This window comes from Acipenser ruthenus, chromosome 16 (genome assembly GCF_902713425.1).
Source record: "Acipenser ruthenus chromosome 16, fAciRut3.2 maternal haplotype, whole genome shotgun sequence".
NCBI lineage: Eukaryota > Metazoa > Chordata > Actinopteri > Acipenseriformes > Acipenseridae > Acipenser > Acipenser ruthenus.
In genome coordinates this window covers 30,404,464-30,421,233 of record NC_081204.1, presented here as the reverse complement: position 1 = coordinate 30,421,233, position 16,770 = coordinate 30,404,464, and the positions used below count along the sequence as shown (strand labels likewise).

Sequence of the window (16,770 nt, the reverse complement as noted above, 5' to 3'; positions counted from 1 at the left end):
ACTTTGTAGCGCCACCTTTTGCTGCGATTACAGCTGTAAGTCGCTTGGGGTATGTCTCTATCAGTTTTGCACATCGAGAGACTGAAATTTTTGCCCATTCCTCCTTGCAAAACAGCTCGAGCTCAGTGAGGTTGGATGGAGAGCATTTGTGAACAGCAGTTTTCAGTTCTTTCCACAGATTCTCGATTGGATTCAGGTCTGGACTTTGACTTGGCCATTCTAACACCTGGATATGTTTATTTGTGAACCATTCCATTGTAGATTTTGCTTTATGTTTTGGATCATTGTCTTGTTGGAAGACAAATCTCCGTCCCAGTCTCAGGTCTTTTGCAGACTCCATCAGGTTTTCTTCCAGAATGGTCCTGTATTTGGCTCCATCCATCTTCCCATCAATTTTAACCATCTTCCCTGTCCCTGCTGAAGAAAAGCAGGCCCAAACCATGATGCTGCCACCACCATGTTTGACAGTGGGGATGGTGTGTTCAGGGTGATGAGCTGTGTTGCTTTTACGCCAAACATAACGTTTTGCATTGTTGCCAAAAAGTTCGATTTTGGTTTCATCTGACCAGAGCACCTTCTTCCACATGTTTGGTGTGTCTCCCAGGTGGCTTGTGGCAAACTGTAAACGACACTTTTTATGGATATCTTTAAGAAATGGCTTTCTTCTTGCCACTCTTCCATAAAGGCCAGATTTGTGCAGTATACGACTGATTGTTGTCCTATGGACAGAGTCTCCCACCTCAGCTGTAGATCTCTGCAGTTCATCCAGAGTGATCATGGGCCTCTTGGCTGCATCTCTGATCAGTCTTCTCCTTGTATGAGCTGAAAATTTAGAGGGACGGCCAGGTCTTGGTAGATTTGCAGTGGTCTGATACTCCTTCCATTTCAATATTATCGCTTGCACAGTGCTCCTTGGGATGTTTAAAGCTTGGGAAATCTTTTTGTATCCAAATCCGGCTTTAAACTTCTCCACAACAGTATCTCGGACCTGCCTGGTGTGTTCCTTGTTCTTCATGATGCTCTCTGCGCTTTAAACGGACCTCTGAGACTATCACAGTGCAGGTGCATTTATACGGAGACTTGATTACACACAGGTGGATTCTATTTATCATCATTAGTCATTTAGGTCAACATTGGATCATTCAGAGATCCTCACTGAACTTCTGGAGAGAGTTTGCTGCACTGAAAGTAAAGGGGCTGAATAATTTTGCACGCCCAATTTTTCAGTTTTTTATTTGTTAAAAAAGTTTGAAATATCCAATAAATTTCGTTCCACTTCATGATTGTGTCCCACTTGTTGTTGATTCTTCACAAAAAATTACAGTTTCATATCTTTATGTTTGAAGCGTGAAATGTGGCAAAAGGTCGCAAAGTTCAAGGGGGCCGAATACTTTCGCAAGGCACTGTATATATATATATATATATATATATATATATATATATATATATATATATATATATATATATATATATATATTTCTGCTTTTTATCTACTAAAAAAAGAAAAGTTTGGGACTTAAATATAATAAATAAATAAATAAATAAATAAATACATACATACAGTAAAATGTTAACTGGTTCCAGGTATTTGAGCATCTATATAAAAACACCACCATGTTAGGAGCCACAAACTGCTCCAGAACCGACTCCTTTGCCCTCCCTGCCAGCAGTGTGGAGACCTGTTACAACTTTTAGTAATAGACAGAAGCAGAATTATAGTGGTGTTAGCAGGAGCAGCAGCAGCAGCAGCCGCCACAGCAAAGAAGGGTTATACGGATTGGTAGCCAGTGCGACTTTTCCTTCTCCCAATCAGGTAAGAGATTAGCACAAGGATGATTAGGAAACTCAAAGCCACCCCGACAGCAACAGGCACAAGAAAGCTCAGGTCAGAGTCCAAGAAGCACTCCACAGCTGTGACAGAAGACAGAGAAGAGGGTCAGTCAGCACAAGAGAGAAAATGAAGAGGCCACTAAACCCTTTAAGAATGCTAGCAGGTCAGTCGCTCATAATGTCCTGTTCCTGTCGATGTAAGCAACAATTGCACACACACCTGATGAATCAAGACACACCTTTTTATTAGTATTTTGTTTTTTTAATATAAAATCCCAGTTTTGCTTGACTGCTTTTCCCCACCTATTAAAATGAATATCAAATAATTATGACCCAAATTCATTGCATGCCACACATACAAGGTAGAAAATTAGGTTTATTGAGCAAATTATAGGCCATAACAAAATGCAGTAAAAAACTAATGGTGGTCATTGAAATTCAGTGATAATGAAACAAAACATTGGAAGGCAAACAGCTATCAAGCAGTAAAAAAAAAAAAAAAACACAATGAAATTAAAGTAATCCTGCAAAAAAAGAGTTTACAAACAAGTACATTTTGCATTGAACTTCTGAAACATCAAAACACAGCAACAGCAGGAGTAACACAAATAAATCATTTAAAATATACAGCTTTAAAATAATGAACGCAGGACTTTATAAACCGCCTCTAAACACAAAACATGAACAGAACGCGAACTGGGCTCATTTCTTCATTATTAAATCTATAGTTTTATTAGAGATGAAAATCATTAGTTTCAGGTTTAGTAATACTTCAAATTATGTCCAAATAACTGTTATATAAGCAATTCAATTAAGATTTAGAATTTGACTTTCCCCATTTACTGAAAGTTCTTGTTTATATGTATTTGATTACTTGCCGATTACATATTTCCCCATTCATTTGAAGTGGCAGGTTCAGTAAATGCATTACACAATTCAGGTCTTCCATTACACAATTCTGTTATTAAAAATAAAAAGCGTCAAGTCATTATTACGTTACTATTGAAAGCATCGTGTTCCTGCCCCCAATGCAAAGGCACTGTTGGGTGCTAGCTCTGACAACGAGGAACATTCCAAGCCCTTCCACTGTTTCAGAACTGCTGATATCCAGCGCTGCGGTTTCGACTCCTCCAAATAAGATATGCCACCAGCACTATAATAACTAGAACTGCCAGGGCTACTCCGACCGCTATGGGCACAATGTAGTTTTCTTTATCAGAAGAGCAATCTTCAGCTGGATATGGATGAAAAGTAATGCGAAAGCAAAATTAAAAAAAAAAAAAAAAAAAAAAAAAGTACTAAACCATTAAAAGCTAATATGCTTAACATGTAAAACTCTTTATAACCTAGACTAGCAAAACCAACAAACATTTTTAGTAGCCCAATTTTGAGAATAAAATTTGAGTTGCGTGACCTTTGATATTTGAAGAAAGACTCAGAATTGATGCAGAAATGTGAAAAAATACATTAGGAGGGGATAAAGAAATTCACTTTATTAAAGCGAGGTTAGCAAACCTCGGCAATAAGCTTCCAAAAAAAACACTTTAGTGTAACTACAGTACTGGCTTCTTTTTCCCCTTTTTCAAGTGACAGGGCGCAAACACGCTGTTGTTTCACTGCACCAGGAGCAAAGTCTGATTCTCATGAAGAACGTCTCATTGACTCTGAATCTTAAATCTCTTACAAATGCAATTAAACTGAACTACTGAAAAACCCTGCTTGAATGGCTGTGCCCCCAAGTGGATGCAACGTCAAACACATCCCTATCCCAGCCTGCCAGTGTTTAAAGAATGTAGAATCATTTAGTTTTAGTATGGAATCATTTGGGAGTTTCACAAACTATTTCCTCTGAAAATAAAACTGTTTATACAAAGCCATGATGAATATGGAGAACAACAGTATTGTAGGGGGGAATCTAAAAAGCACTGAATTTCTGATTGTTTAAATTTACAGCTATGAAGAAAAGTTTGTATCGGTACCCAGCCTAGTTACATCTTGGGGCCCCGTTCACAGATTAATGAATGTTTTGTTAAAGAACGTGTTTTTTGATTAAATAACAGCACTATTTAATTCACAATAATGTTTCAAACAAAACAAAACAAAAAAAAGCTTTTAATTCCATCAAATACTCCTTCTTGTTTTGTACAGCCTTTGTAATAAAAACAATATCCACAAAAATACTAAAAGGGCAATACATGTCAAAACTGAACAGCAGTATCTTATGACAGCTGCTAAATGACTGATCTGTTTAAACAGGGACAGAATTTGTGCACTGTGACGTGGATATATAGAAAGTGAATTACTTTACCCTCCAAACCTTACAGCTGTAAAAGTAATAAGTGTTAAAACACAGAATGGAAAATAAGCATCCTCCAGATTCCCTGCACAGTTTAAGTGAAAACACTTACAGTACTGAAACAGGTTCACCAAGCGCTGGCTGCAATAAAGTGAACACAGCAACTCCTGCAACAAAACCGTTACGACCTTGCCTAGCAATTAAGGACCCTGTACGTTTAATATTCCCTTAAAACAGCGTGGAAATGGGGCATGCAAGTTACTTATACGATTTAGAAATATTGCAAAAGAAAACACAAAAAGGCATCAGCGCACTGGTCACTGCAAGAACACATGACACAAGATCCGTGCAAAAACGAATATATACATGTGCAGACAAAAAACACACAAGAAATTCCTTTTATGATCCCATGGTTGGCTGGAACTGGACCAGTTTAAATATGTTTCTCCCTAATCAAAAGACTAAATGTTGCAGTGAGGCATGCTGGCATCATAAAAGCAGCAGCAGCTATTTTAAACACATTATGAAATGTTACGAATGACATCTTTGTTAAAGCAAGTAAGTGCATTTCATGTCAAATCAAATTTAGAATAAGGAGGTGTTAAACTGCATCTATCTATTTAAAAGGGATCATGGTAATAAAGGCTAATATTTGCTAGTTACTATGAGAAGTCCCTTTTCAACCAAATTCCAGCAGGTCACTGCAACATTTCAAAAGCTACAACTCAACCTTCACGTTCCGCATTTGTGCCAGAGTGAGAAGCGTTTGGGTCGGCACCAAACAACCAAAACAATCCTTCAATACATATAAAACACATTAACCTCTCTCTATTTACAGAGTGTAACTGCACTGCTATACTGAAATAAAGCTAGATCTGAACACTGGCTACACAGCTTTTTACTGTTTTGATTCCATTTTTGTTGTCATTGTTACATCAAAGACGACAATGACTTCTAGTATTGTCGTATATTTTAATATTACAAAATACACCACATTAGGAATTTGGTAAGCTTAAAGTTAAGCCAGCTTCAAAGTGCACATGACAGTAGGAAAGCAATGAACAATGCCCTACAATTGCACAGGAGTGTTTTTGTATCCAAGTATCCTCATCTGCAGTACTATGCTCTCCCATATCCGGGAGGCTAAACTAAATATAGACATGGCCAATTCACTATTGTTTGTCTATTTATTTTATATTTGCAGCATGGATAAAGTGGCAAACACCCTTTATATATTTTTTTTATTACAGTATATAGAGAAATAAAATAACATGTACAACTTCCAAATTTAAGTGCTAAAAAATAAAGGCTGAGTTATAGATGTACACGGATGAATTCAAGAAATTAAAACAAAGGGCTAACTATACAGGAGACAAGTGCAGGTTCAATGTATCTCGCAGATTGTTAAAAATATTGTGGGTTATAAGTGGTTAAGTCAATAAAAAAAAACACAGCTGTGGGTACTATGTAACACTCTGCTTAAGTTCAAGAGATTCATACATTTAATGATTGCAGCTGATCAACTGTTCTGCATATTTCCATACTACAAGTCAAAGATCTAGCCAGTTTTTTAATGTTTTATGGCCGGATAGCTGCCTGATGAGTCTTAATCTTGGTTAAATCTCAGAAGTAAGATGCTGGCACAGTCACAATTTGGAATGGGAGAGCAGTCATTATTTTCTCCCTTATAATGCCCAATATACCTTCTCAGTAGCTACTGGTAAACAGGTGGTGATCCTAGTACAGCATACCCATGATGCAAATCAGACAAAAGACAGCATCTGGAATCTGTGCAAAGATTTAGAGCAATTTGAACACATTTCCCTTGTGACAGGACACTCCTGTAGGTTTTGGTAGACAGCTGTTTCACAGGCCTTGGAAAATGTCTGAAGAAAGTTTAGCTCAGACTGGTCGATTACAAAAACAGAACCTGCACTTGCTCCGTGGAGTGAAAAAAAAAAGAAAAAACACAAAGTGATTTTGTGAGATTGCAGAACGAAACCATCGGGGTGATTAGCTGGTTTCATGATTTTCATCACTTTAAAGGGATTGATATCCGACGTAGGTCTTTCTTCTACCAATCAAATAAGCAATCACAACAATGACAATCAAGCCTGCCAGGGCAGCACCAACAATGATTGGAATCAGAAGGCTGCTGTCGTCCAGTGAGCACTCATGGGCTGCAGACAGAGAGAAATTATGCATAAAAATGTAATTATGAATAAATTAATAAAAAGCACATTCTTTTTTGTGTTTTGATTTTAGGAATGCAAAAAACAGGTGGGTAAAAACGAACCAAATTTTTACAACACCCTTTTTTTCTAACAGTGACAGCTACACGGAAGACATAAGACATGGCTTTCAGGACAACTTGAGTTTAGTTCAAATAGAAAGAGTGTGTTTGACTGTCCATTGTAATAGCAAGGTTCAGTTATTTAGTTAGAGCATTTTAACTCGGATATTGTTAACTGAAGACACACTGATTTTTATTTTTTTTTGGAATGTTTAATATTTTGTTAGCACATCACCCATGACCATTAAAAGTAACACACATCCCAAGTAAAATCCAGCGAGCTAACTATGTACAATCCAACTTCATGGCTCGTACACTACAGCAAAGCTACGTCTTGATTCACCTGCACCACTAATATATCTTACTTTATCTGGGCAAAAGCAGAGTCCAATATTAGCATGAAGTAAATAAAAGCTACTCTCATGCAATAAAAATCAGGAAACTTGGCTCTCAAAGGGGGCCTCATACTGTAGTTGTAAGGTCAGCTGCTAAGCCATTTGTCTTTTATGCACTGAATATAAAAAGCATCACTTTTGCAGGTTGTACAGAATATAGTGAATGATCCACCCCTCATAACCCCTAGTTTACTTGATAGAGATCTCCAGAACATACCTGTAGAGTATTCTCCATTGGTCACGTTGAAAGGCTGCACCCTCAGATCATATGTGTTGATGAAGAGCTTGTCAGTAACCTTGAACACCTGGTCCTTGTTGCACATGTAGGAGCTGCCCAGGGTTGCCTCCCAGTAACTTAGATTGTTGTTAATTCCAAGTTGTTGTGCTAAAACATTCAAGATACATTGAATATAAATAAAGGTATGTAAATGAAGCATGCTCCATCCATACTGCTACATTTTCACTTCCACAAAGCTCCTCGTTTTAAAACCTATTCCAATATGCTTGTCCTTGTATCCACGACGTGGGTGTCTTTAAAATGCCGCTATGGCATGAATTTGCAGCCTAACCACAGTACGCTAATTGGACATTTTGAATTGTATATCAGAAGGAATGCACCTGGTTCTAGTGACAGTGTTCCATGTATATTTGCACGCTAAACCACTTAGAAGAACAATGCATAGCTTTACCATAAACAAGCATCTTTCTGAAACTGGACAATGTTATTTAGATGGAACTCAACTGTAAAGTCTTAAAGAAACGCAATTCATTTCATTTGACTTACCAGAGCCATTGACAACTGTGGTTACATTCACTCCTTTAAGATAGAATGTCTTTGAACTGTGCTGTTTTAAAAAAAAAAAAAAAAAAAAAAAAAAGACACGGTTACCAACATTGCATTAATCTTTGAATATTAGCATTACAATGCATCCGGTCAAAAAGTTGCATTATCGGAATGCATATTTGGCCTCTAACATATGAACAATTCATATAGTTACATTGTTCAGATACAGCTAAAGGACTTACTTTAGCGAAGGAGAAAGTAAGATAAATGGTGTTGTTCTCATTCAGCGTTATGGTGGAGGTGTCATTACCACAGGTTCCTGACGCAGTGGTTACATTGGGGTCAATGTTCTTCACTTCCCACGGTGCCTAAAATAAAAAACATAAGAAATCAACTGTAAACAAATAGGGAGCAACATATACCACATTTCACTTCTTCAACACACGCAAGAATTCAAGCTAGATACCCCAGTGCTTTCTCCCATATGTGCTGGGCACAGCCTCTCCTGTACTCTTAGCCTTTTAGAAAAGTTGCAGCTGTACAGAAATATCCAGCTGGAGCGTATTAGTAATGTGTGGAGATATATTTAAATGCATCGGGAGGTTTTAGGATTGCACTGCAGTTCACCAGGAAAGGACATTTCCTGGATTAAATAAATGATTGTGCCGTCCCGTACCTGGGCACTGGTGCTGTAGTTGAGCTGCAGTCCCATGGTGATAATCAGGCATGTGTCATTGCCCCTGGAAACCTTGTAGGTTTCCTTATCTGGTTTTGGGGTTGGAGTTGGCTTAGGAGTAGTGGTGGGAGCCGCAGTTGTTACATTCGTCACTGGAGCTATAGTCGTTATATTTGTCACTGGAGCTACAGTGGTCGGGGTATCAGCACTACACACAGTGGCTGTAAAAAAAAAAAAATGTACAAATAGGATTTAAACCACGTATCAAGCAGAAAAACTACAACAACATCACAATATGTTCTGGTTCAACGGGACAGGCAGAAAAACACCACACTCGCATACCGTGCATTAAAAAGGAACATTTTATTTTTATGCTTACCATTTTTACTTCGATTTCCATCTTTAATGTAAGCTTGAATACTGACGTTCCAAAAGGTCTGGGTGACATTGCCTTGCTTAAAAACGTCATCACTCATACATCTGTAGTAGTGATCCATGGGCACAGGTGGCATTGTATCATTGGCCACAACCTTGATAACACCTAAAATGAATTGCAAAAGAAAACATGTAAAGAAACTGTACACATCCAATAAGGAAAGTCAAATCTAGTTAATTTATTTTAATGTGGGCATATTGTATAGGTTTTTTTTTTTTTTTTTTTTTTTACATTACAAGGTGTCAGTTGTAAACACATAGTTGTATATGTAACTTGGAGGAGGAGGAGGGAATTGCAACCAAGCACAATTATACAAAATCCATCCCTCTGTCCCATACAAATAGAGCACAGACACTAACCTTTTTGAGAGGCATTATGAAAGATGGTGCTGTCACTGACATTATAGCCGAAGATAAAAACATCTCCATGGTACGAAGTATTGCTGTGTGTGAAGTTAATGCTCCAATAGTGGCCATTCCCAAAACTGATTTTTAAAAAAGGGGAGACCGTCCTATTGCCACAAATGCTTCCTGCTGTTGTTACATTTGTTGGCAGGACAAATTCTGCAGTGCTCTAAAATACAAAGTACATTTGTGAAATCATAAACCACTCACCAAGAATATCAACGTATGACAGGTACAGTATCAGTTGCTATTTGTATCTCCACATGACTGTCTACAGTACTGATCCAGTACATTTGAATGACAAAGGTTTAGCAATATAACGAGAGTTCAAGGAGGCACATGACCATTTTTAATCTAAAGAAAAGGCAAAGCATGAACACAATGCAACAAGTAACCAAAAGCACCAACACAATGGACAAGAATCCCTACTGCAAGTGTTCTTTTGACAGTAAATTGGACCCATTTAGAAACTTGAGACCCAGATGCTTTTAAACATGGTTCTGGACCTTGGTTGTATCCTATTACTATCAAATTTACAACTAGATTGGACCCAAATAACAACTTGTAATCCAAGTGCTTTAAAGGTTCACTTACTATATTGTGTATGTTTAATGTTATGAGAGCTATCCATAAATGGTCTTTCATAAGTATTAAAATAATACCATGAACCCAAGCTAAAATATCACTTTCCTTCAAATATTAAATATTTGTCACTTTTGCAAAGCACTGCACACATTTTGCAAATGATAGATGGACAGATAGATAGGATACATACATACATACATACATACATACACACACACAGTGTAAATTGACTGGCATGCAACAGCCACACAAACCACACATGAAACCAGACACACTCCAAAAACCAAAACGCACCTTAAATCATTACTATAGCCATTAAAAAGCACTTACAAGTGTAGAATTGCTGGTCTCATATTGAACTGTGAAATTCACCATCATTTCAGCGTAGATGCATGTCTTGTTGTTCTGATCTAAAACTTCTGCTACAGTTGCATCAGACTGTAGGACCCCTGTGTATGTTAAAAACAAACACACACACATATTAGGAGGATGCATTAGAACACTGGCAAGCCTATACTTTAAAAATGTAGTCATTCTGCTGAAATGTATTTAATTGATTGCTTGCTTTACTTTTTAATTTGTCTAATGAAAAAAGAAAAAGGAAGAAAAAAAATAAATAATAATCTGCTTGGCCGGATCGATGCAATGTTAACTACAAGATAGATCAGTGGTGACATATTTATTAAAATCAGTATCACATCTGCCCCACGGTCAAAAACTGGATTTGGGAAAAAAATTAGGGATGCAACAAAATGAACAACAATTACATGAAAAGAATATATCCGTTATATACAAGATAACACACCAGTTGTTGCCACTGTCATTTTTCAATGGAAAACCAGGATGCCTGAAAGACTCACAACTGCCAGCGCAGTAACAGCACTAAGACCCAGGGGAGCCTGCAGGAAAGGGATCCGAACGTAGCTGCATCCTGGCACTACATTTTGACCTCAGGTCTATATAGATGTTCCAAACATCCAAGACCTTTGTTGGAAACTATTTAATGATTAAGATTTGGGGCAGTGCAGGCAGATCCCCTTTTGATACTGATCTTTTACCCATATTGTGATGGGACCTGCTGTAGCCCCATGAGAGACAGAGGGATATAAAATAAATAAACGTCTCATTAGACTTATCCAGCAGAGACAGAACAGACTGCCGATTCTTGATGGCTCTTCTCTTCAACTCAATAGTCAGCATCCTGTGGAATGCTTAAATGCTGCATTTGGAATGAACATTGCAATAGCAAAGTGATCATGCAATCCATAACTTCTTCACAAACTGGTGACAAGTGTTCCATTCAGCCATAGAAAGGCTCACAGCATTTAGCATACCCCAGATTCCAAGTGATAAATTCACACCCATACTTGAATTTCTTTTTTGCATTGCAGCTGACAATTAAATTAAATATAGTTCCTGCAGAAAAAGGCCTTGGGTTTTTAAGAGTGCATAAAAATATTCAGGTCTACCCCAGATAGCTAGTCGATTGAAAGCATAAACTTGCACCTTGAACTGATCAAATATGTTTTGGGAAAATATGCAAGGTATTCACTAAGAAAAGTAGGAGCTGTATCATTTCAGACTGAGCATACTGTAGACACCAATCTTAAAGTATTTTAAAACTTAAAGTACTTATTTTATCTCTTAAAGTTGAAGTATTAAATATTAGTACCATTTTAAATCTAAGACAAATAGTCCATTTCAACACCTCCACATTTAGGTCTAAACGGCATGATCTCAGCGCAATATTAAACAAACTTTGCACTTTAATGGAGTTGTGATGAGTTACATTACACACATTAGTTTAGTTACTAATAAATACTCTGAAAACACAACTGCTTTCCAAGTTTTCCTGGCAATATGCTCTTTACAGTATAAAATAACCTGTATGTTACACAACTGCTATTAACATTTAACATATATTAACACTGCCAATGTTTAGAACTATGCTTGTATTAAAATGTACAAAAGTATACTATTACATGAATGCTCAGTCAACACAAGCAGTTAACAGTTTCACTTCTGAATTTAGCAGCTTTCCTTTCAGTCTAGATTAAACTGACCACACTGGCACGCATGTTCCGGAAGACACCTCAAATTCAGATTCAGCAAACTAAAACGCGTGAAATGTTCAGTCACACAACCACTAAAGTATCTATCAACCTATTTAGAGACCAAAAAAGAAGAAAACAAAAAAGCCAAAAAAAAAAAAAATGGGCACAGGCTAACTCACATGACAAGTTGATTACTTACTTGTTTTCTTTAAAACATTGACTACAGCAATGGCAGAGGATGTATGCATGTCATTCTGGTTTTATTATGCAAAATTCAGAAAAAAAAGAGGATTCCTGCTATAACAAAAAATAAGCATGGGTAATGTTGCTGTTGCTCAAAGTTGTTCAAAAAAATCAGAGAGAATGCCAACATTTATGTTATTTGGACCACCCCTTGATTGATTGATCTCCCAATACTAAAACATTCATCTGGGTGAAAATAAAGATGACAAAACAACACACAATGAACGTGTTGGCTCGCATGTGGATGATGCAGTATTAAGAGGCGCTGTATTTGAGCTGAGAATGGCAGATCCAGAGGTTAGTTGTGTTTTTCTTCCTTTTCATTCTTCATATATTACTGAATACAACTGAGATGCAACACCTATACTTCCTCAGTGTCCCAAGGCTGCACTTTTCTCTCCTCCCACTCGCTACACGCCATGTTGTTCGTCTTCCTCGAGTGTACTGACTGACGCAGCGTAGTGATGAAAATCATTAATCTGCCCCTGGCCCTGCTTGGCTGCGAGCCAGATTTAGATGTTTTGTGAGGCCAAAGTTTCACTGTTTGGTTCTCGCTCGTCTTGACAGACAGCCAGTGGAGAAGCACCCCAGCCCTCACGGCTCGGACGTGCCAGTGGAGAAGCACCCCAGCCCTCACGGCTCAGACGTGCCAGTGGAGAAGCACCCCAGCCCTCACGGCTCGGACGTGCCAGTGGAGAAGCACCCCAGCCCTCACGGCTCAGACGTGCCAGTGGAGAAGCACCCCAGCCCTCACGGCTCGGACGTGCCAGTGGAGAAGCACCCCAGCCCTCACGGCTCGGACGTGCCAGTGGAGAAGCACCCCAGCCCTCACGGCTCGGGGGTGCCAGTGGAGAAGCACCCCAGCCCTCACGGCTCGGACGTGCCAGTGGAGAGCACCCCAGCCCTCGCGGCTCGGACATGCAGTGGAGAAGCACCCCAGCCCTCGCGGCTCGGATGTGCCAGTGGAGAAGCACCCCAGCCCTCGCGGCTCGGGCGTGCCAGTGGAGAAGCACCCCAGCCCTCGCGGTTCGGACGTGCCAGTGGAGAAGCACCCCAGCCCTCGCGGCTCGGACGTGCCAGTGGAGAAGCACCCCAGCCCTCACGGCTCGGGCGTGCCAGTGGAGAAGCACCCCAGCCCTCGCGGCTCGGGCGTGCCAGTGGAGAAGCACCCCAGCCCTCGCGGTTCGGACGTGCCAGTGGAGAAGCACCCCAGCCCTCGCGGCTCGGACGTGCCAGTGCAGAAGCACCCCTGCCGTCACGGCTCGGGCGTGCCAGTGGAGAAGCACCCCAGCCCTCGCGGCTCGGGCGTGCCAGTGGAGAAGCACCCCAGCCCTCACGGCTCGGACATGCCAGTGCAGAAGCACCCCTGCCGTCACGGCTCGGGCGTGCCAGTGGAAAAGGGGTATAACATACCTAAACAAGAGAATTTTGAAACCCAGGACTGGGTGCAGTGAACACCACAGTAAAAACGCAGCATGCTACCCTTTCACCTTTGCATATTTTAATCACATCACACCCATATGGTGGCTTGGGCAAATGGCCACCACTGCTGCACACATTACATCTGGGCTCCTATCCAAAAACTCTTCCAGAAACGGCAAGCCTATAAGTCACATGGAAGCACTATTTGGCATTTCACTGTGTACAATGAGGCTGCGTTCCTCCTAATAATGTCATACCTGTATACACTCAAATAAAAATGTGATGTACATATATTTCCATATGTTCGATTGTTTAAGATGCATGTGTGACAGAGTTTGAAAGAGAGACAAACAGGTTTCTCATTATTTTCCTTCAGTGTGTTTTAAAGAATCTCCTACCCAAATTATGCAGCTGGTTTTAGATATTTGTACAACTATAAAGATATAATTAGGACACCTCGCTCAGCTGGAGACAGTATCACTGTACTGGTAGTGTCTGGAACAGTGTTAGTTCTACCCTGTACTTTATGATCATAATGTACCTTGAACAGGTAATTGAGGCCAAGGTACACCGTTAATATATACTGACAAAACAGCATAAGCGTTTTTGTCATGTTAGGACACCAGCACATGACTTGCAGAAGTAGGTAATGTGAAACCTGATCTGAAATCACATGCACTTTGAGATAAGGGCTCAGGAGATCGCCTAGATAAGCGTATTATTACAGTGGTGAAAAGCAAGGGAAAACATTTTTGCTTGTCATAACAGGTCTGCGAGTTCATTTTTTAAAAATGCATAAACAAACCAACGAAAAAACACCCGTGCTGGTTCCTATGTGTAACCTATTCAACAAGATTCAATGAAGGCCGGTGCAGAGCTTGATACAGCACTGTTAGAATTTGGAGAGAACATTGTTGGCAGGCCAGTCTCCTGAAGTCACCACACACTAGCAACGGTCGCTGGTGTTTTAAAAATTATGCATATAAAACTCGTCTAACACTGTTACTGGTAATACTATTCACTTCATCACTTTAACAATGACAGCTATTTATTACTGTCTAGCAGTAGATAGACCAGTATTAAAGATATAGAAAATATATGTTAATATATAGTAACTTAAATTCAAAATAAGTTTAGCCAAAAATGCCATCTACAGTAGCTTGGTTTTAAAACCCATATATTTGATGTGGTATAAACTAATCAATTCTGTTAAACGGTTGAAAAAAATATTCGTTACTGCATTTAACCAGAATTGTTTATTAAAGATTAAATTACGTTAATGCTTTTTTGTTTTGCTAACAACATCCGTGAATAAAAATATAAAACAAATTCTTAAACTAAATTAAAAAGTAAAACATTCTACAATAAATTATACAGCACGCACTCAAATTAAAACGACAAACCGTTTACATAAACTATGAATTTTGACGCATGCCAGCACCAACTAACTAACAAAACAAAGCGAGTAGTGCGGACATGGAATCGACCAGGCCAAGGCACATTAAAAGTTTCCATCGTAATTCAAAATGCATCAAATGCAATAAAAAAACGTGCTATTTTCACATACTCACCACATCCTAAAAGCAAAAGGAAAGCTAGGCCAATGCAGCTGTACATATCGGGTTTTGAAAAGGGAGCTTGTGCGGAATACAGACAGAGAGAATAACTACAGTAACCGAGGATCCGCTGCTGCGACTGATCTGACTTCAAAGAGCAGGAAATGAAAGTCACATGATTTTTTTCCAAACTTCCAACCACGAACAGCGCTGCGGCAGTACGCAAGGGGAAGGGCTTCAAGATCTTCAGTCATTTATATTATAATACACACATTGCAACGAGCTGACGCCAAGCGGAGTCGTTGTTATAAAAGACTAATACTAATTTCAGTCTAACAGGTTTATTTTTGGTTGTATAAGAGCATTACTGTGCAGCAATATATTGTAGTCGTTATATCTGCAGTTATTTTGAATAGATTAAAATTGCAGACTGTCATTTGCAGAGATTCCAGGGAAGCAGCCGTGCTGGGACAGGATTCTCCCAGGGAAAAGCCGTGCCCTGTGCACCTCTGTTGTTCAAAGCTGCTCTTTATGACTGATTTTGCGCATTCATGCCGACAATTCTCTTTTATAGACTGATCATAATTTATAAACGGTCATGTTCTCACACGCCTTCAATGTGTATCTTCCTCTTTTTCCACATTTTGCACAACGGCGTTTTATTCTATCACCGTGAGTACAAAAAAAACACAAAAATAGTTGCATAAGAAGCAGATTTCACATTTCCCTTTCTCTAATCAGACTATATTTTTTATGTTTTTTGACAAACAGAAAGGCTGTGCTTGATAAAGCCCACAATTCCAATGTGACCTGAACTGGAAACCGTAATATTTAGCTGACTAGTCAGATGACTTCCTGGAAATGTTCGTGCCTTGGCTGTACTCTGCCTGGTAACTGTGTGTGCCGCGCCTCCTGAATCACTCTCCCTTTCGTTTTCCCGAGTGTTCACACACTCCTTCTGAGTTCAGCCTGGGTCTGATTTAGTCCGACTGATTATTTATTTCTTAGCAGACGCCCTTATCCAGGGCGACTTACAATTGTTACAAGATATCACATTATTTTTACATACAAGTACCCGTTTATACAGTTGGGTTTTTACTGGAGCAATCTAGACCTTGCTCAAGGGTACAGCAGCAGTGTCCCCCACTGGGGATTGAACCCACGACCCTCCGGTCAAGAGTCCAGAGCCCTAACCACTACTCCACACTGCTGCCCGTGACTGACTAACTAAACCTGACTTTGAATTGAATGCAGTAATTCAGGAAGTTCAAACCACAAGCAGTACACCAAATACAGGCAGTGTCTTTTATGTCTTGGAAATGTCTTGTGTTTGTGATTTTTCTTCTTTGAATTCACCTATGCTGTCTCTCTCCCACTCTCTGTATATAAAACATGTACTTATATAAATATACAGGGCTAGCATTTCACTTTTCAAATTTTTTTTGTCTGCAGGCTCCTTGAGAGCTTTCCCTCACAACTCTGCATCTCAATCCTGACCCGATTCTCTATGTGGGGTTACCAGACGTCTGGGAAAACGGTGTCAGCCATATTATTTGGTCACGGTCAGACACAGTAAACCTGTTAAATCATCAATGTATTAAATATATAATACATTGTTCTGACCTGCAATAAATACACCCAACATTTAAGTTTCAATTGAATTATTATATAGTTATTTTAACTGCTTCAGAGTTGCTATGGTGTTCATGAATTGAAGAAAAAAGAAGGTCCCGCTTTTTCACTCTGAATCTGGTAACCCTAATGCATAGACTGCCATGTGTGTGATGGTTCAATCA

General features: G+C 39.4%; 1 protein-coding gene across 3 annotated transcripts; it reads right to left on the bottom strand.

The window, feature by feature from the left end:
- Window positions 1-1,496: 1,496 nt before the first annotated feature.
- On the bottom strand, window positions 1,497-15,205 carry LOC117412412 (lysosome-associated membrane glycoprotein 2-like). 3 transcript variants are annotated; one of them, XM_058989373.1, is made up of 9 exons: window positions 14,990-15,205; window positions 10,030-10,148; window positions 9,070-9,283; window positions 8,654-8,815; window positions 8,275-8,495; window positions 7,841-7,966; window positions 7,599-7,659; window positions 7,032-7,199; window positions 1,497-1,911 (listed from the first exon to the last, which is right to left on the bottom strand). In XM_058989373.1, exons 1-9 carry the CDS (start codon window positions 15,033-15,035, stop codon window positions 1,769-1,771), a joined length of 1,260 nt encoding a protein of 419 aa, XP_058845356.1. In that variant the 5' UTR covers window positions 15,036-15,205; the 3' UTR covers window positions 1,497-1,768. The 3 variants fall into 3 exon arrangements, with proteins under 3 accessions (XP_058845356.1, XP_058845357.1, XP_058845358.1); XM_058989374.1 differs by lacking the exon at window positions 1,497-1,911 and adding an exon at window positions 2,187-3,064 and having other exon boundaries at window positions 14,990-15,204; XM_058989375.1 differs by lacking the exon at window positions 1,497-1,911 and adding an exon at window positions 3,298-6,306 and having other exon boundaries at window positions 14,990-15,204.
- Window positions 15,206-16,770: the final 1,565 nt, after the last annotated feature.

Coding starts and splice junctions, on each gene's coding strand:
- LOC117412412 (XM_058989373.1), bottom strand. CDS start 15,035: ATGTACAGCTGCATTGGCCTAGCTTTCCTTTTGCTTTTAGGATGTG. Junction 10,149..14,989: donor CCTTTTGCTTTTAGGATGTG/GTGAGTATGTGA, acceptor TAACATACACAG/GGGTCCTACAGTCTGATGCA. Junction 7,200..7,598: donor CACAGTTGTCAATGGCTCTG/GTAAGTCAAATG, acceptor TGAATGTTTTAG/CACAACAACTTGGAATTAAC.